General features: G+C 37.5%; 1 protein-coding gene across 1 annotated transcript in view; it reads right to left on the reverse strand.

Annotated features, from left to right (window-relative positions):
- LOC100492329 (mucin-2) overlaps window positions 1-21,002 on the reverse strand; it is a 119,174-nt gene that overhangs the window by 82,040 nt on the left and 16,132 nt on the right. The window contains exons 18-25 of the mRNA XM_031901315.1: window positions 18,140-18,291; window positions 15,791-15,929; window positions 14,373-14,483; window positions 11,731-11,910; window positions 10,419-10,658; window positions 8,896-9,052; window positions 8,544-8,675; window positions 6,335-6,466 (exon numbers count right to left, since the gene is read on the reverse strand). Coding sequence (XP_031757175.1) covers window positions 6,335-6,466; window positions 8,544-8,675; window positions 8,896-9,052; window positions 10,419-10,658; window positions 11,731-11,910; window positions 14,373-14,483; window positions 15,791-15,929; window positions 18,140-18,291 — 1,243 coding nt within the window. The remainder of the gene's footprint in view (window positions 1-6,334; window positions 6,467-8,543; window positions 8,676-8,895; window positions 9,053-10,418; window positions 10,659-11,730; window positions 11,911-14,372; window positions 14,484-15,790; window positions 15,930-18,139; window positions 18,292-21,002) is intronic.

Below are 21,002 nucleotides of genomic sequence, written 5' to 3' on the forward strand. Positions count from 1 at the left end.
CACAAAAACATACTATACCAAACTACAAACAGGTGCTTCCAAGTGCCTCATGGTAACCAAACTCCACCTTCCTAACGCGTTTCACACCATTGGGTGCTTCATCAGAGGAGGTGATGGGTTACATTACTATAAAAATCCATTAACAAAAAACTAGCAAAAAACTATCCAAAGTTACAAATTGAGATACAGTGAACCCATTGGTTAGGTATGTAGTTGAGTAGGATTTGGGGATTTGGCCAAATAAAGAAACAAATCTGAACCCTTGTGAAGTGGGTGCACAAATGTTTTTGCTTTATTCAGTCCGGCCAGGCTCTTGGATATGGGCAAATTGGAATTGTGCTTAAAAAAGGCTTGGATTTGTTTGAATCCCAAACCTAATCTGGGATTCGGTGCATCCCTAGTTATAGAGTTTAGAAATAAAAAAAATTAGATTTGTAAAATACATGGTATTAACAAAGGATCGCCATATGTTAGTTTTGAGTAGAAAGACATATTTTACATTTTAAATTCTCTGGGATAGGTTTTTTTTTTTTCAAATGTGCATATGCTGTTTACAAAGTGCATTATTCAGACATAAATTATCAAGAAATTAAGAAACTAGTTTCAACCAGCATACAAAGAACTGAATGTCTCCTAAAAGGTTAAACTAAATTGAGAGCCCCATGATGCCTTGATATGTTCATTAGGTGAGCTTTTGTTATGATATATATTGAGCACACTGCAAAAATCTTCTATAGCACAGGATAGTTATCCAGTTCTGGTTCTTTAACATATAGAGCAAATGTATTCTCTTTATTCTATGGACATGAGTCCTTAATCTTGTATAGTACTCACGTATGGTGGTTGTTGGAGTTGTGGTTGCTGAAATAACAAATGACTAGACTTAATGGTGCATTCATATCACAGCTTCTGGAGGATTTCAGAAGACTTTAAGAAATAATATTTTAGACCCAATATTAATCAATGTAAGCAAATAACTTTGTTGAGTTAAATATGTTTAAAAGTGAACAGCCATCAATATAATTTATTTTACGCCAGAAGTGTTTTACTATAAATATAAGTATAAGTATGGATTTCCAATGAGCCATTAGTTTTGTTCAGACTACTGTGAGTTAGAAAATGAAAGCAAATATCTGGTTGGTATGGGTGGCTGCTGGTTATATGAAGGTCAGGAAATGTATGGCCCACACCCAACCCTAGCCTACTCTTTTTAATCAGGCCCAGACCCTCCCACAACAGATTAGTGGAGTGGTAATTATGCCACTGGGGGCCAAAGCATACAAAATATGTAAGTAACTTTAAACCCAGCCGTGGAGAAGGTTGTAGCACTTCAGCCTAGACCTGTGCAACCCATCAGCAAATCTATGGGTTCAGGCTGATCTGCATATCGTTAGTAGTTGCACTAGTGCAATTTACCATCTCTCTTGGGAAATAAGGCTCAGTATATGTATGGTTACTTGACCAGTAATTCCTGTTAGATCAGGAAAGTTCAGCTATAATGATTTGTATTGTGTATTTATTATTATTGTCTTACTTGGATTGTTGAACCAATACTGAATGGTAAGAAATGGCTGGTTGACCAATTAATGTTTGTATTTGTTTTTTAGTAATCATACTTTTGTTTAGAAATATGAAATATACCAAACACAGACCTGGAAAGGATTGCTTTAACTATATTTTTCTGAAAATCACTGCCAGAAACTGCCAGATTGATGAAACATAATCTAAATAGTCATTTAAGCTAAATACTTACTTGCAATTGTTGGAGAGGTGGAGGCTGTAAAATAGATTAAGAACCATTCTCCTTTGATAGTCTGTGCTTAATGCCATTATTTAAAAAAAAAAAAAATATGGCAATACAGTTATAAACATGCCAAAAAGAGAAAAAAATTGCAGCAGAATGAAACAGCTTGATGTTATGGAAGTAGGAGTGGGAGTTGGTCGTATTGGTGTCACAATTATATTTTTGAGTTTGATAGAACGTTTTAGTTTATTTGGATATTTCTTTTCACTAATACTTACTTTGAACTGTTTCTTTCTTTATTTGGAAGTTTCCAAATGCTAATACTTACTTGTTGTTGTTGGAGTGGTAGTGGCTGAAAAAAACACAACAACTATTAGTTTAGATACAAATGAATACAAACCATTTTCATGTTCTGTACCAAATGCCTAAAAAGTGCTGTCATTTTACTTCAATGCTATTAATCGTTATTTGTAGTATTTGGAGTTGTTGTTAGTGATGAGCAAAATTTCTTTGACACAGGCAACAATTTTTTGACTGACGCCAAATTTTTCTGCAGCAAATTTTGTTGCCCATAGCACGAAAAAATCCGCCAATGGTGAAATGCAGAAATTCACTGCAAAACCATGCCTGGAGAAAAAAATTTGCTCATCACTACATAGGAGCAATAAGGTACTTAAGAGCTGGTAGTGAATCCAAGCCTGCCGAATTATTTCACCAATCACTAGTGAGAACCAAAAGACCAGAAGAGATTAACACTATACTAGGATCATGAGTAAAGGTGGTGTATTTTTTTATACGTGCAACAAGTTTTACCACAGCGAATTTTCGCAGAAGTTTCGTGAAACAATTCGCCAATGGCGAAATGCAGAAATTTGCAGTGAATCCATGACTGGTGAAAAAATTAATTCCTCACTACTAAGGATTACGGAACATTTTTGTCTCAAGTAATTCTTACTTGTGGTTGTTGGAGTGGTGGTGATGGAGAAAAGGGAAAAAAATTAACTATTTACTTTGGATCATGCTTGCTAAATCATTTTATTTTCATAAATATGATGATACGTTTATGAAGAATTAAAAAGTAAAGTTTAGCAGAATTAAAGAACTTGATTTAAGAGGCAGATTTATCAAAGAAAATTAGGGTTTACTACATTAAAATTTCATCACTTTCTATTCATTTTTAAGGGATTTTAGGGACATAGTTATGAACTGGTGAACTCTACATTTCACCCATTGATAAATACTTCTTTAAAAATCACACAGAAATTAAAAGAGAGCAACAGAATGTTACTGTGTTCCTTTGTTAGTTCTAATGTCACACTTTGAAAAATCTGCCCCCTAATAGAACTTTCAAATATTCTATTAAAATCACTGAAATGTTTTATTTTGAAGTTTCTCTTCACAAATATTTACTTGTTATTGTTGGAATGGCTGAAAGAATACAAACCATTCTTTTAGAAATATGAACCACATGGGGGACTGCTTTTTAAAAAAAATCAATTTGAGTTTTTTTTTATAAATCAAAAATCTTATAATCCTAAAATCTAATAAATAAAAACTCTTAAAATTAGTCTCAAAAACACGGAGAAGTTTTGGTCCTTTTTGAGATTTTTTGCAGCAAAATAGAAGAACATGATTAAAGAGCTGTACATTTTTAGAGTTTTAGCTTTTTATAATGATCATCATCATCATTATATGTCATTATTATATGGAATTAATATTGGTATTTTATTGGTCACTAATGGTGAGCGAATTTTTTCGCCAGGTATGGATTTGCAGCGAATTTCCACATCGGCATTGGTGAATTTTTTCGTGGAAAATCGTCATGGAACAATTTGTTGTGCGTCAAAAAGCTGCAATTGCAACAAATTGGGCGTGGTTGCGTCAAAATAGGCATGGGTGTGTAAAAAAAAGACACATGCAACAAACAAAAAGACTAGGGTGTACTTATTGCATCCCACAATTTTAACAATGTTATAGCTATACAAAATTTGAACCTTTTTTGCTAATTTTTTTGTCACTGATACTTGCATTTTTGATAGGATTGACTTAACGGCAATTAATATGTCAGTACGACAGTATATACTGCTAAATACCTGTTGAGGTGGATGTCGTTGGAGTAGTTGTACAGCCTTCAGCAAAGAAATAACATAATGTAAACATATATACTGCATTAGAATTTAATAATTTTATTCTGCATTGTAAAAAGCTCTACCTGAATTATCGCAGTGTATTGTCCCATTCATTAGGCATAGACTACATTTTGGGAGAAAATGTTTAATACATTAGTAAGGCAGTTAGAAATTCTAAATTAGCATCATGGGGTAAAACACATTACTGTTAGAAACAAAATAATATTTATTGTGTAATGCAGAAGAACCCCAATTTCACTTACCCAGATTTGATGGTTTCCCAGAATTGATGCTGCTTTTTCGTAGTCCCATATAGGTAAGTGGAGTCTTTTTTCCCCACAAATTCTATATTTTCCTGGAGGTTATACTGTTTTTACGTTGCCCTATGGCAACTGTAAATTAAGGTTTCTACTGTATAACTCCTACTTCATAAGAATATTATAAATGGAACCACTCATCTTTTAATATTGTCATGAGCAGAAAAAGGGCACTATCCTTTATCTAACTCACTGACTAGCAGCAAAACAGGCTTTTTAACATTGGGCTGGACATGTTATAAAAAATTCATATGATCTAAGCCAGTGCTGTCCAACTTCTGTGGTACCGAGGGCCGGAATTTTTCCGACCTACGTGGTGGAGGGCCGATAATTGAAGCCAGTTTTGACCACTCCCCTTTTTGAAACCGCACCCACTTGAAACCACACCCATGTTATCACATGACCATACCCATATTAATGGTTGTAGTACAGCAAAAACCTGCCATACTCTGCCTGCCCTACCCTGCCTGTGTGTGTGCCATACTCTGCCTTCCCTACCCTGCCTGTGTGTGCCATACTCTGCCTTCCCTACCCTGCCTGTGTGCCATACTCTGCCTTCCCTAAGCTGCCTGTGTGCCATACTTGGCTGGTTTGTGCCATACTTGGCCTGTGTGTGCCATACTCTGCCTGCCCTACCCTGCCTGTGTGTGCCATACTCTGCCTGTCCTACCCTGCCTGCATGTGCCATACTTTCACTGTGTTTGCCATTCTTGGCTGGTTTGTGCCATACTTGGCCTGTGTGTGCCATACTCTGCCTGTGTATGCCATACTCTGCCTTCCCTACCCTGCCTGTGTGTGCCATACTCTGCTTGCCCTATGATGCCCTATGACACAGGCAGCCTACAGTGACACAATGCTGGCACTGCTCCAACAGTCTGCGCAATAACTATATATTAAAAAACTTTTTAATTGCAGTACCACCTCAGTATATGTTCTTTTTGTAGAGTGCAGGGATTATTTGTGGGTTTCTACTGCTCCTGAGGTGTGAACAGGGGAACAATGGGGGTGATTACAGCCTGAGCCTGAGGTGTGAACACTGCAGGGGGTGAACAATGCAGAGATTAAAAGGTGTGAACAACACAGGGGATTACATATTTAAACAATACAGAGGGATTACAGCCTGAATCTGAGGTGAGAACCATGCAGGGGGGGCAGTTAATCACAGTACTGATACCATTTAAAGCTTACACAAGAGTAAGCCATCAAAGCAGCCAGACAGGTGGGGGGCCACACAGAAGGGGGTCGCGGGCCGCCAGTTGGACAGCACTGATCTAAGCAAATTTTCTATGCCCAGGGTTGGACTGGGCCAGCGGGACACTGGAAGAAAACCCAGTGGGCCCTGGCCTTCATTGGCCCCTGTCAACCCTGGCCCATAATGTGGCACTTGTACACAGTCACTAATGGGGAGGGGATGCGTGCATTGGGAGGGGGGCCTTGGAGATTGTGAGGGGGCCAGTCAAGTCACAGCTCAGGTGGGTCACTGCTGCTCCAGTCTGAAGCTGCCTATGCCTAGATGTGGGGATAACCTGGCATGAGTTTGCTTTTTGAACTGTGCTTCCATTTTTTTATAATGGCACCATAAGGCTGTACAGCAATTCAGAGAATACATCATTAATATATTTTACCATTAAAAAGTCAATAAACTATAGTAGACATGTAAGGGGATCTAAAACCAAAAAACAGAAGCTGAAATAAAGGTTACCATTATAAATATAGCCCTATCTCTACTGTATGATAAAACCCACTTCAATTAAAAGTACTGTAATTAAAACATAATGTACTGTTGCCCTGCTCTGGTAAAAGCTACTATAGTTTATATATGTAAGCTGCTCTGTAGCCATAGGGGCAGGCATTCAAGCTGGAAAAAGGGAGAAAAAGTACAGGTTACATAGCAGGTAACAGTTAAGCTCTGTAGAATACAATGTGAATCTACAGAGCTCATCTGTTATCTGCTATTTAACATATGCCTTGTCACCTTTTTTTTTCAATGTAAATACTGTAGCTACCCCCATGGTGTCACAACACCTTTGTTTAGATAAACTACAATAGCATTTCTGAAGCAACACACATTTAAAAAATGTTCACTGCTCAGGTGTTTTTTTTTTAATATTATTTACATAAATATTGTGCTTACCAATCCTGACATGGTTTATAGGAAGGCACCTTTTCCCCATACTCATACCGAGTGTTGTTGAAATAGCATCCACATGTGTTAACACATATTTTCAGTACTTCATCAAAATAAGGTTTTTTAGCAGGACATGATGGGTAGCAACCTGTAGATCACAAACAAGATACACTAAGAAATATTGCCACCTTTGGTGAAACTATGTTTTCATCAATATGTGAAAAACCTTAAAAAATAAAGTAATGTGACTCTGTGCTTGGAAAACATCTCTGTTTTGAGAGACTGTGAATCACTAAAGGGAATCTGGTTTCAACATTGGGCCCATTTATGGTGAGGGAAGGAACCCTGTCTAAAAGGTAAAGCTCAGACCAGCAGGTGTTTTTATCTGACTTTGAGCAAAGTGATATGTTCCTGGTTGGAAATAATGATGTTTGTGTTACTGTATATGTCTCAAAAGCTGTACACAAAGCACTGCACCGCAACAAAATTTTTAAATTTGGCTCCCATACGGAGCAGTCAGGACCTCTCCCCACTGCTCCGTATGGGAGTTTAAAGGACTCGCACTCGCAGCTGGTGCGGGGGGGGGGGGGAGCCGCGCTCGTGCGTGCGCACTCGCGGCTGGCGCGCGGGGGGGGGGTCCTGCGTTTGCGCATGCGCATGGGTGGAGGGGGGGTGACCAACAGGAGCGGCCTTGGGGCATCCAGAGGACAAATCCGGCCCTGTATACAGCTGGGGCAGGGACAATTCTATTGCTAAAAAGCAATATAATAAAGAACCATTGACTGGAATTTGAAAACAAATCTTTTTATTTTAATTATTATTGGTATTGCTGCTGCTTCTGTTATTTAGTATTTACTTTTTGTGTAATCCCATTTTTGTAACTATACACAGTGCTCGTAGCACTTAAAAATGAAAATGTGTTATATTGTTTATAATATAGAACCATATACCATAAACATATTTTATTTTATGAAAGAAAATCCAACTGATTTGAAGAGACCCACATCTTCTGAAAGCGCCACTATGGAAAAATACCACATTTTCAAAACACCTCTCCATAAATCAGCATATGTTTGATTTTAAGGCAAAAAAATCCACCCAACGTTCAACCGAGGAAACCATATATTTTTTTAAACGTAACATTCATTGAATCCAAAAGGCATACGTATATATTTCTATGCTGTATTGCCAAACTGCAGTGGATTGATAAAATTAGAGGTTTTTATGAATGTCTTAAAGCTTGCATTCTACAGCATTTTATCTCCCTTATGTAACTAGGATACTAAGATGGCTACTTTATGGTGATGGGACACAGCCAGCTTTGTCACACATAGGAAGTCAACTCTCCCACAGGCAAAAACCTTGCTATTAAGAGTCGTGTGAATCACAGCAGGATATATGAATGTTAAATATTGGGTATTGGAAAATAAGTTGTATCCCAGGCCTGAATGGGTTAACATGGTTCAAATGTGCACACTGACTTGCCAATTCACACTATCCCTCACATATACCATTGTTCCTTAAGTCTGGAATGGGACTGATAGGAAACATAGGTGTTAGGGGAAATACAGTGGGGGAGGGTTTTCCAACAGGGATATATATCAGCAACAAAAGGCTGGTCTCACATATAAACAGACACACACACCCTAATACACTCACACAAGCTCTCACTTACACACATTTACTCTAATATACATGCATACATTTTTACTACTTTATATGAATACATACATACTTTGTATTGTATTGGGAAGCTGTCAATATTGTTTGTGACTGGCTTAATCATTGGTAATTTGTATGTAACTTCTGTAACTCTTTTCCACACATTAAATATACTTTAAATATCACCTTGGTGAATTATGTAATTGTGCAAAATTGTCTTATTTTTGTCCAAAGCAGAACCCCAACCTTTGGGGTTGAAAATGAGTCCTTATCATATACCAGGGTTACACATACATGAAAAGTTTGCACTCTCCATATTATAGTTCCAGAAATATCTAGAACAAAACTGGCTACCGACTCCAGATTCCCCCAATTGGTTTTCAGGTTGGGTTTTTAGTAATATTTTGACCTGCATTTTATGACCTTAATTCTCAACCTAATTTTCCTTCATGGCTGGGCCTCTGCTTGCTGTATGATTCCCTATAGGAGACTGGTTCCATAGTTTGGGAATTATTGTTGCAAAATTTTATGTTGCACTGATATTAAAGCAATAAGAAACCTACCTTCCAAGTAATTAAATGTTACATTAGTATTAACATTGTTGATAGACATGCATGTCGTTACAGTATGATTGCCACATGGGTAATAGTGCCATTCGCACTCATCTGTGGGATTGTAGTAATCACAGAATATTGCTAAATACAAAGAAAACACAATTAAATTTACAATATTATGTTTTTTAAAGCAAATTTTTGTTTATATTTTAGCACAAATACAGTTTTTGTTCAACATTAGAAGGTAGGATATCAGCTACCATTTTTAAAATAAATCGGATACAAAGGCTGAAGCTACAAATAAGCCCTTATTTGATGTATATATGTATATATGCACCTTTTCCAGAATAATAATACTCACGACATATGTCTGGTGTTCTCCAGTAGACACAGGCTTCTGCCTTAGTACACTCTTGAGCATACACAGAAACCGCTGTACAGAAGCAGTCGCAGTCACCATCAATTTCACAGAAGCAGGCATCATTAACACAAGCATCAAAAAATGGTGTTGGATCCACCTGTCATTGATAATATATACTGTTTGATCAGAAATTTGTTTGACCCAAAATATTTATTTTTTAAAAGGACTTTTGTCAATCAACAATCTAATGGTGTAAGGTATAAAATAAAAAGTGGAACCATACAGAATCAAGGAGTACCAGTGGAGAGAATAATCAAGGCATTTTAAAGGAGAAGGAAGGTAATTTTGGCATTTTACTGCCAATAGATTTGCCACATTAGTGCCACCTAGAACGCTTTATTTATTCTGCAGAAAGCTTTACCATACCTGCGTAAAGAGCCCTAGAAGCTTTCTCTGTTTGTTTAAGATTTCAGCTGCCATTTAAGCTTGGTCTTCATAGCTTCCTGCTATATCGCTCTAGCTCTTGGTAGCTCAGATTACACATTCCTAAGGGAGGGGGGGAGTGAGTTTTATGAATTCTTATGGGAGTGGGGAGCAGGAGAAGGGAGAGAACTGCACAGACTCTGGCCCCAAGAATAAGGGATTTTTCAAAGAGAGTGCTTATGGCTGAATTTACATAGACCTTTCTGATAAAGCTTACTTAGTTTTTACCTTTTCTTCTTCTTTAAAGTTTCAAACGCATCCTATTTAGCATGTTGGTAAGTTGCTAAGTCTCCTGCTCTTTGACCAAGGGTAGTTGGAAATTCTATCCCTATTGTCCTCAACTGTATTTTCCCGAATTCCATTGTCCAACCTGCCTCAGGAATCCATGGCCAACTCCCTAAAATTACCTTAATGGTCATTGACCAATCAGAACTTGACACATGAACCTATGGTCAATCTCTAGGTTAATAGCATAGGTTAAGTTTTAGTTAGTGTGTTCCTGGAGTGAAGACACAGATGCCTGACTCAATGGAAGGATGAGTATAAGGGAGGCAATAGAATTACATGTAACTTATCCACGTATATAATTATTGTTGTAAATATATGTATATATTTTATTTAGACACAGTGTTGCTTTGTATGTTTGCTTTTTCTGTAGATATGTGTCAATAACTTTTGTTAATAAATGTATATCTTTTATTAAAGAACCCTTATGACCAGGAATATTCATGTACATGTGTATATAAGAATAAATATACATATTTGCATAAATATATCCTTGGACACTTTACATGGATTATTTCTTACAAAATATGTATTTCATTTTATTTATTTAGTAAACAGTTATGCAGGACAAGACTTTGTAATGTGGGTCACCATGATCTCACATGTTAGTAATATTAACATTTCATAATGTTATACTATGGTAATTAGAAGATGATAAATAATCTATTCTATAAGAAATGTTGGTTTGGATCATGCAGCCACATATTTAAGACATTCAAAAACATTATTTAGTTCTAATGTAATATGAGGCTTACCTTGGTGTGACAGATTTTGAAGACATCACTTTTTATTAGGCTGCACTGTTTCTCTGCCCAAGATCTCCGGTGAGGTGTCAGCTTGCAAGGGTCGGTCTTATTATGTATATCAGGGCAGGTAGGATTCACCTTCCAGCTATTTCCGAATTCTAGTGAATTTGCAACTTGAAACATGTTGTTTATTGTAAAGTCATTACTGGATTTATCATCGAAGTTTCCACATAGACCACAAAGTTTTCCCTGGAGAAAGTGTTAATTGAATAATAGAAGTGAAAAACATTTTTACTGATACATTATTTTGTAATACCTAATAGTATAGAGGCTTAAAATATAATACTTTGCTGTTATTTAATACTTAAAATGGTAGCAGTAGTGGTATGAAGAGTAAATGGGTAGTGATGAGTGAATCTGTCCCGTTTCGCCGAAACAGCTAAAATGTCACATGTACAAAAAAATTGTCAAAATAATTGTTGAACATGTAATTTTTTTGACGTGCATGACAATTTTTTTACGCCCCTGACAATTTTTTGTCGCACGGCAAATTTTCATGCAGTGAATTTGGTCGCCAATGGCGAAACATGGAAATTCGCAAATCCATGCCTGGTGGATAATTTTACCCATCACTATTAATGGGGCATCAGGTACTGTACGTAACAATACCAATGAGCAAATTTTTTTGCCAAGCATGGATTCGCCATGAAATTCTGTGGCAGAAATTTGCTGTGAAAAAATTTGCAGAGACAAAAAGTTGTGCATAAAAAATGTGTTGTGTAAAAAAAGTTGTCTATTATCATCAGCGCGTTTCACAATTTTCTTGCTGTTTTCTTAATTTTTCTGCACTTATGCAAATTTTTCGGTGAAGTGAAATGGGACAGATTCGCTCATCACTAGTTCCCAACTTAACTAAGTACCATTGAAGAGTTGCCTATAGGTAGTTGTGGTGCCGTTGCAATATTATAAAACTTTAAATATCCCTGAATTTTTTTGATAAAATAATATATTATAATTATAAAATATAATTATATTTACTAATATATAATATAATTAATATTAGTTAATAAAATAATTCCTATACTACTTATTTTTGGTGATAATGTGGAATTGTATTGATATGGTGCTGGAACAAGGGTTGGAAGGGTCAGGGAGGTGGCCTTCCTGTAATTCTGCGCTTTCTGGATAATGGGTTTCCGGATAATGGATCCCATACCTATACTTGTGGATTAGTCTCTTTTTCTTTTGTATTTGTTAGTTATTATATTTTGGACAATATCAGGAATAAGTGGTTTTATAAAGAATCATTGAGTTGTGTTACCTTGAATTCTGGTGACACTCTGACGAATACGGTAGTTTTCTTGTCCCAAATCAGATACACACCATTTCTTATAAGGATGACCAGATAATTGCCATCCTCATGAGCCATATAATCGAGATCAGCTTCGACTGACCCCTGAACTACCTGCATGTGTTTATCTTCCAGTTTGAGTTCTGTTCTCTATAAATTGAAAAACGCAGTAAAAAAGTTAGATCAAAATTTGTCAAATTGTTCTTCAAAAATCTGTGGCTACAAACAAGATATTTTCAAATGAATTCATACTATAAAATAATATAAATGCAAGTTATACACTATGGTAGTGTGTTGGGAGATCCTTAATTAAGAAGGATCTGGGGTTTTTTGTGGATAACAGGTTTCTGAATCCAGGCAGTGTCATTCTGTGGCTACTAAAGCAAATAAAGTGCTGTCTTGTATAAAAAAGGGCATTGACTCAAGGGATGAAAACATAATTTTGCCCCTTTATAGGTCCCTGGTAAGGCCTCACCTTGAGTATGCAGTGCAGTTTTGGGCTCCAGTCCTTAAGAAGGATATTAATGAGCTGGAGAGAGTGCAGAGACTGCAACTAAACTGGTAAAGGGCATGGAAGAGTTAAGCTTTGAGGTTAGACTGTCGAGGTTGGAGTTGTTTTCTCTGGAAAAAAAGGTGCTTGCAAGGGGACATGATTACTCTGTACAAGTACATTAGAGGGGATTATAGGCAGATAGGGGATGTTCTTTTTTTTTTTTTCCATAAAAACGACCAGCGCACCAGAGGCCCCCCCCTTTAGATTAGAGGAACGGAACTTTCATTTGAAGCAGCGTAGGTGGTTTTTCATAGTGAGGGCAGTGAGGTTGGGAGATGCCCTTCCTAGAGATGTGGTAATGGCAGATTCTGTTAATGCCTATAAGAGGGGCTTGGATGGGTTATTGAACAAGAATAGTATCCAAGGCTATTGTGATACTAAAATCTACAGTTAGTATTGATGTTGTTATATATGGTTTATGTGAGTGTATAGATAAGTCAGTATGGGTCTGTATGTGAGTGGATAGATAGGTCAGTATGGGTCTGTATGTGAGCGGATAGATAGGTCAGTGTGGGTCTGTATGTGAGCGTATAGATAGGTCAGTATGGGTCTGTATGTGAGTGTATAGATAGGTCGGTATGGGTCTGTATGTGAGTGTATAGATAGGTCAGTATGGGTCTGTATGTGAGTTGATAGATGGGTCAGTATGGGTCTGTATGTGAGTGTATAGATAGGTCAGTATGGGTCTGTATGTGAGTGTATAGATAGGTCAGTATGGGTCTGTATGTGAGTGTATAGATAGGTCAGTATGGGTCTGTATGTGAGTGTATAGATAGGTCAGCGTGGGTCTGTATGTGAGTGGATAGATAGGTCAGTACGGGTCTGTATGTGAGTGGATAGATAGGTCAGTATGGGTCTGTATGTGAGTGGATAGATAGGTCAGTATGGGTCTGTATGTGAGTGTATAGATAGGTCAGTATGGGTCTGTATGTGAGTGTATAGATAGGTCAGCGTGGGTCTGTATGTGAGTGGATAGATAGGTCAGTACGGGTCTGTATGTGAGTGGATAGATAGGTCAGTTTGGGTCTGTATGTGAGTGTATAGATAGGTCAGTGTGGGTCTGTATGTGAGTGTATAGATAGGTCAGTATGGGTCTGTATGTGAGTATATAGATAGGTCAGTATGGGTCTGTATGTGAGTGTATAGATAGGTCAGTATGGGTCTGTATGTGAGTGTATAGATAGGTCAGTATGGGTCTGTATGTGAGTGTATAGATAGGTCAGTATGGGTCTGTATGTGAGTGTATAGATAGGTCAGTATGGGTCTGTATGTGAGTGTATAGATAGGTCAGTATGGGTCTGTATGTGAGTGTATAGATAGGTCAGTATGGGTCTGTATGTGAGTGGATAGATAGGTCAGTATGGGTCTGTATGTGAGTGGATAGATAGGTCAGTATGGGTCTGTATGTGAGTGTATAGATAGGTCAGTATGGGTCTGTATGTGAGTGGATAGATAGGTCAGTATGGGTCTGTATGTGAGTGGATAGATAGGTCAGTATGGGTCTGTATGTGAGTGGATAGATAGGTCAGTATGGGTCTGTATGTGAGTGTATAGATAGGTCAGTATGGGTCTGTATGTGAGTGTATAGATAGGTCAGTATGGGTCTGTATGTGAGTGGATAGATAGGTCAGTATGGGTCTGTATGTGAGTGTATAGATAGGTCAGTATGGGTTTGTGTGTGCTGGGTTTACTTGGAAGGGGTGAACTTGATGGACTCTTTTTTCAACCCTATGTAACTATAAGCAAAGTTATCAATAATATTGATATACAATAATTCCAGCATAGTCAATAATGGCATTTTGACCAAGGAAAGAAAAACTTTGAAGTCATGAGATTAATATTGTAAGTTATTATTTGCTTAAGTGGCAACCATGATAAATGGAGACACCTGCTATCTCTTGAGTGAGAGGAAGAATATTCTAGCAGCAGAGTTCAAGACAGATTAAAGTGTGAATGGGTGGGAGTAGACATAAGACGCCTGGTTCTACCAGAAAAAAATGTATTCCAATGCTGCCTATAATTAAAATCTGTCAATAGAGCAAAACTGTATGTTACATACCCCTATAAAAATCCTTATTGATTTTGAACATGCAATTCCACTTGATCCACAAGGGATGGTCTCTGTGGTGACACTAAAGCTGCCATTGTTTGGGTCTTCTCCACAGTAGTCCTGTTAAATGATATATACAAAAATATATATGTGACAAATTACAATTTTAAAACATATTAGATTACCATTTTCTACACTAAAATAAGTGGCAATGCTGAAGTAGTGAACCTAAAAGTTTATGATTGAATGAATACAAAAATAATGAAGAAACCCACCTTCTTTTTAAATAGATTGTTGGTATGGAGATCTCAGTAATGGCCAAAAGAGCAAGAAGATGAGTTTTAGAGCACTACAGCAACTTTCTTCTACAAACTCCATTTCTGCTTTCTGTGTGATCCATATGCATCCCCTACTGAATCTTTTGATAAGTTTGGAATTTGTTTTATGGAAGCCATATTCTGGTACCTATAGATTTAAGCATACTCTCCAAGTATCTCTTTGCCGTCTAATCCTTTGACTTGTAAACCTTTATGCAAGCCCTGTAGTAAATTCGTAAAAGTATTGTTGGCATGTAGTGATGAGCAAATTTCTTCGCCAGGTATGGATTCACAGTGAAATTCCGCATTTTGCCATTTATTGTGCAATGTGGTAAGTTTTAGCACCAGGCATATTTTTAGTGATGGGCAGAATAATTTTCCAGACTTGTGGCGAACTTCCGCATTTCGCCTTTGGCGGAGTATTTCATGAAACAAGAACGACGCGTGCAACAATTTGTTTGAATGATCAGAATTTTTGATGCGGGCGACAGTTTTTTGCCTGTGACAACATTCGTAGTGTAAAATATCACTGTGCAACGAAAAATTGTCGCCCGTGTCAAAAATATTGGCATGCGTAAAAAAATGCATGTCGTTCGTGTTTTGTGAAATACATAGATATATATAGCAGTAAATTTTGCCCTTCTACATCATTTACTTTGAGTCCCCATTTTGTGATGGTCTGTGTAACCTAAAATGTAAACATGTATGTGTGCCCTTGGTTTGTTTTTATGCACCATGATTCATATGATCCCCGGAGGAGGTCCATAGTACTTAATATGGTAGTTTGCTAATTGGAATTACCCAATAGCACATACTACTAAAAAGTTAAAAAGTTAATTTTTTATGAAAATGGTTTATTTGTGTGAAAAAGGGTTACACATATAAGTTGTTTTATGCAATACATGTTTATAGATACCTACACTGTTCATTGGCATAGTTTTCCTTTAATGTTACAAAGAAGTAGAGAAAGCTGTTTATTGTTTACCCTAAGGCTGAAGTCTGGCAGGAGTCCAGACTGAGACCCTTGCTTGTGAATACTGCAAGTGTTTTGATTAGTAATTTGCTACCATCAGTAAAATTAACCATATAATGCAACATGAAGAATCCTACCTGGGCAACTACGTATTCACAGTTTCCATTAAAATCATATAGCTTTCCATCAAAGGTGATATAATGACCATTTGCGTAGGCTGTACAGGTTCCATAGCATGCAAACTCAGTGCAGATCCACTGGCCTTTCTTGCATAAACTAAAACAGATTTAATGAAAAGTTCATTTAAAAATCATGCTGAAATTTATGGTCTGGTTTTATCACCCTCATTTTTTTATAATGTGCAATTCTTAAATGCTGATTTGTAATTCATTCAATGGATAATTTATATTTTGAAAGGACTTTGTTATTACTGAAGTGGAACAAAATTCACAGCTTGAAACCAGAACAATTTATTGCATTATTAAATGACGGCTATTAATTATTTATTTTTGTTGGGTGCATAACCTTATTACTTAATAACTTCATGCAAGAATCACCTGGGTCTTTTTTCATTGGAGGGAAACCTCAAAATTCAACAAATTGCTAAACTTTTAAAGTTGCTTTACTAATTAATCTCTGTCAATTCTTTTGCTGCTCGCGACAATTTTTGAACGAATTGTCTCTCATCAAAAGAATAGTCTCTCTAATCAAAAGAATTGTCTCTCATCAAAAGAATAGTCTCTCTAATCAAAAGAATTGTCTCTCATCAAAAGGATTGTCTTGCGCGCCAAAAGAATTGTCTCTCGCATCAAAAGAATTGTCTCTCTAATCAAAAGAATTGTCTCTCATCAAAAGAATTGTCTTGCGCGCCAAAAGAATTGTCTCTCGCATCAAAAGAATTGTCTCTCATCAAAAGAATTGTCTCGCGCATCAAAAGAATTGTCTCTCATCAAATGAATTGTCTTGCGCATCAAAAGAATTGTTTCTCATCAAAAGAATTGTCTTGCGCCAAAAAGAATTGTCTCTTGCAGCAAAAAGAATTGTCTCTCATCAAAAGAATTGTCTTGTGGCAAAAAGAATTGTCTCTTGCAGCAAAAAGAATTGTCTCTCATCAAAAAATTGTCTCCCGCGTCAAAAATAATTGTCTCTCATCAAAAGAATTGTCTTGAACCAAAAAGAATTGTCTCTCGTGTCAAAAACAATTGTCTTTCATCAAACGTATTGTCACGCCTCAAAAGAATTGGCGCTTCATTTCGCAAATTATTTTGCCGTTTCACTAATCTTTTGAAAGATTCACAAATTTTTCATTGAAGCGAAATGGGACAGATTCGCTCATCACTAGTGATTAGATTACTACAGGGAACCCAGTAAATAGCAGGCTTCCTGACCCCTTCAGCCCCCCATAGAGGACCTTTTTCATATCCTGTGGCCTTCCAGACAGTTTCTTGCCTGCCTTGTTGGCACCCAGGTGAAATGTAGCCAAAAAAAACCACACACTTTTAACACTAACACACACTTGCTATGCAGGAACACTTGTGCACACATATTACTGTGTGGAGTAGGGGAGAACCCGCTATTAACTGTATTTATTTTGGATTTTCTACAAGCCACATGCATTGATAAATGCATTAATTCCCGGCATTCATATTTAGGGTGCTCTAGCTATGTATCAAAATACATTGTGGGAAAGAAGGTGCTCAGTCTATTTCAACAATTTTATAAAAACTGCTAACAGCAAAGATTTGAAGTTTATTTTTTGGAGTACTAAGACATACTGTATTTTCCATTTTTTTAATCTTCATTGAAAAAATATATATAGTTTTAGGGTAAACTTTCCATTTGCATTTGCCTTGCAATCTAAAAATTGCTTATTTCTGATTTTAAGGCAAAGTCCTATGTGTACCCAATATTGCCAATAACATCACTGACCTGCGTCGGCCAGTGACAGTGACATCTTCAGCGCAATTGTGTCTCAGTAGGCAGGTTAAGGACCGGATCAGATGCACTTTAGACTCCACAGGGGACATCAGTGCACTTCCAAGTGGCCCAGATTTTTATCTTAATAAAATCCAGTGAACCAAAGAACTTTTACCAGTGCATAGGTTAACCTTGGGTCTTTCACTGCACCGCCTATCTGTATCTGTGAGCCTGCTTGTCTGCCTATTAACCCAGCCTCTGAATGTACTGCAGCTTTGCATTTTTGTGCTTAAGTAAAAGTGCATTCCTTCTTTTAACTCTGCCTGTGCCTCAATAAAGTGCATACTTATTTACTTCACACCTACCTTCCTGCTTTCTAGCTCAGGCTCCTCCTAACACTACAATCTATGGCCCATGACACTTCACTGCAGACTCCAGTTGTGACACCAGCAGTAAGGACAGGGCTGGCATGTAAGCACCAACACTGTACTTTGCACCCTGCTCTGTTTTTCATTGGAAGGTGTACAGTGCAACCAACCCCTTGCAGAAGTGCTTGAAGGAGAGCTCACCATGTATTGCATTCCACCTTGATCTGAGATCCATGTTGTATAAACTGTTTGTTATGAACACAGGGACATTTGTCTTCTGCAACACATCTACCTTTTCCATCATCTAAAAGCCCTTCGGGGCATACACACCCTGAGATACACTCGTCTTGGAACTAAAAGGAAGAAACAAAAAGAAATACAATGGTATTTAATAAACACACAGGTCTAGTCCACTGCTGTAAGGGGGTTACAATAGGAATATAAGTATTTACTCAATTTTGCATTTACAATGCACCACACAGTGTGCAAAGTGCAAAAAAAGGCAATCACTTGTGCCCCCCAGAGTTCGTAATGACCCCTGTGGACTATTTAGCAAGTACATTTTTCAACATGTATGGAATTTCACAGCTATCTGGTTGCTAGGGTCCAATTTAACTTACCAACCTAGAAATGGTTCAAAACAGAGGGATGTAAACAGAGAAGGGTCTAAATAGAAGGATAAGTAATAAAAAAAGTAACAATAACAATGAAATTGTAGCCTCACAGAGCAATAGTTTTTTGCCTTCTGGGGTCAGTGACCCCAATTTGAAAACTGGAAAAAATCTGAAGAGGAAACTATAAAATAATAAGTAATAAATAAGGTTGAAGTGACAAAGACAGGGCTAAAAGATGTGCCATCATAGCTAAGATATTATGGGCCGGATTCAATTCCATAACAAAACAGTATTTCATAGTTTATCATGTGAAAACTTCAGTTTGAAGAGAAAAAAATCTATTCTTCTAATTCAGTTCCAGTTTTTCCTATAGACTTCAGTTTTTATGTGATAAAGAGTGAGATACGTTTTCCCATTGAATTGCTTCTGGGTCTATGGGAAAATCTGGAACTGGATTAAGAGAAGGAATCTGGCCCTATACATTAATGCATGATTACACTGCAGTTAGTGCAATGAAACATATTTATTAACCTTATTAGCAATATTCCAAATGCCTAAACTTATATTTATCTAGTTCAGTACATGGATTTTAAGCTTCCTCAATCCTTATAAGATAAAAAAAGATAAACATACATATTCAATACTTAGAGTCTGGCAGGTCCTGGGTAACACACGGTGTGCATTTGCTGTACTGGTACTGGAGCAGTTCAAATATACCTTCCCTTGGGGGCAAGCTGTAGGGAGACAGTGTATAAGCATGTGCTTGCCTACAAAACTAAACTCATCACAAAATAAGTATTTATTAATTGATATCTCAAGCACTTTACACTCAGTTATGAAGTGCTCAACTTGTGTAAAACTCTTTTTGTCAGCAGGGAGACATACCTGTCACAGGGAACACATTCTTTACAAGTTTAATGTTAACGATAGCACCCCACAGCAACAGAGTTTAGTGCTTCAAAATGCTTTAATGGCTCCACATGCAGATACCGGCAAGGCTCTCTCAGCTGCTTTTGACACTGCCGATCACCCTCTTCTTCTCCATTCCCTCTATTCTTTTGACCTTCGTGACACTGCCTTGTCCTGGTTTTCATCTTATCTCTCAGATCGATCCTTCAGTATCTCTTACAATAGAGTATCATCTTCTCCTTTCCCACTCTCTGTTGGGGTTACTTGAGGCTCTATCCTGGGCCCCTTATTATTTTCTCTCCATACTTTCTCCCTTGTCAAACTAATAAACTCATATGGCTTTTGGTACCACCTCTAAGCTGACTATACTCAGATCTATCTCTTCTCTCCTGATCTAAACCCAAAGCTCTTAACTTGTGTCTCTTTCTGCCTGTCCACTATCTCTACTTGGATGTCCCACTTCTACTTTAAATTAAACCTCTCTAAGACAGAATTGGTTCTCTTTCCCCCCATAACCTCCCAGAGGTATCTATCACGGTTAAAGGGAAAATATGTGGGTTCCCCAAAAAATGAAAAGCTAATAAAGGTGAAGTTAAAAGTTCATTTATTTAGGACAAGCACAATTACACTATTACCCATCTCCCCAGGCCCGATGCCTTGGGGTTTTCCTGGATTCTGCTCTGTCCTTCACACCTCCTATCCAGTCACTTTCACCAAAGAAATATTTTTTATTTATCACCCAAGATGCTGTCAAAATTCGTATTCACTCTCTTATCATATCTCACCTGGACTACTGTAACTCTCTGCTTATTGGCCTTCCCCTCCAGAAACTGTCCCCTCTCCAGTCCATAATGAATACTGCTGCCAGGCTCATACACCTCTCCAACCGCTCCTCATCTGCCGTGCCACTCTGCCAATCCCTGCACTGGCTTCCCCTACCATCCAGGATAAAATTCAAACTAATGACCCTCACATTTAAACAGTTCCCAACTCTGCCCCACCCTACATCTCTGAACTTATCTCTAGATACTCACCTAAATGCTTGTTATGCTCCTTTAATTAACTGATCCTTAACTCTTCTCTCATTACCTCTTCTCACACTCGCATTCAAAATTTTGCAAGGGCTGCAAACCTTCTCTGGAATTCTGTCCCAAGTTCTGACTTTACCCCAATCTTTCTTCTTTGAAAAAATCACATAAAATCACCCTGTATCTCATTTCTGACTGTTTAAATCTAATCTTGCCTGTTCCCACACCTTATGTCTCAACCCTTTGCCTACATAGAATGTAAGCTCTTTTGGGCAGGGCCCTTTTTACCTCTTGCATCGGTTATTGGTTGCTTTGTATGTAATCCTGTATGTCCACTGTATTAACCCATTTATTGTACAGCACAGAGGAATATGTTGGCACTTTATAAATGCATGTTTTATTAATAATAATAATAATAATAATAATAATCATCATCATCATGCAATGTTTTGGACCTCACTGGGCCATTAAAGCATTTTCACTAAACTCTGTTGCTGCGGTGTGCTACAGATC

This window comes from Xenopus tropicalis, chromosome 4 (assembly GCF_000004195.4).
Source record: "Xenopus tropicalis strain Nigerian chromosome 4, UCB_Xtro_10.0, whole genome shotgun sequence".
NCBI classification, from domain to species: Eukaryota; Metazoa; Chordata; class Amphibia; order Anura; family Pipidae; genus Xenopus; species Xenopus tropicalis.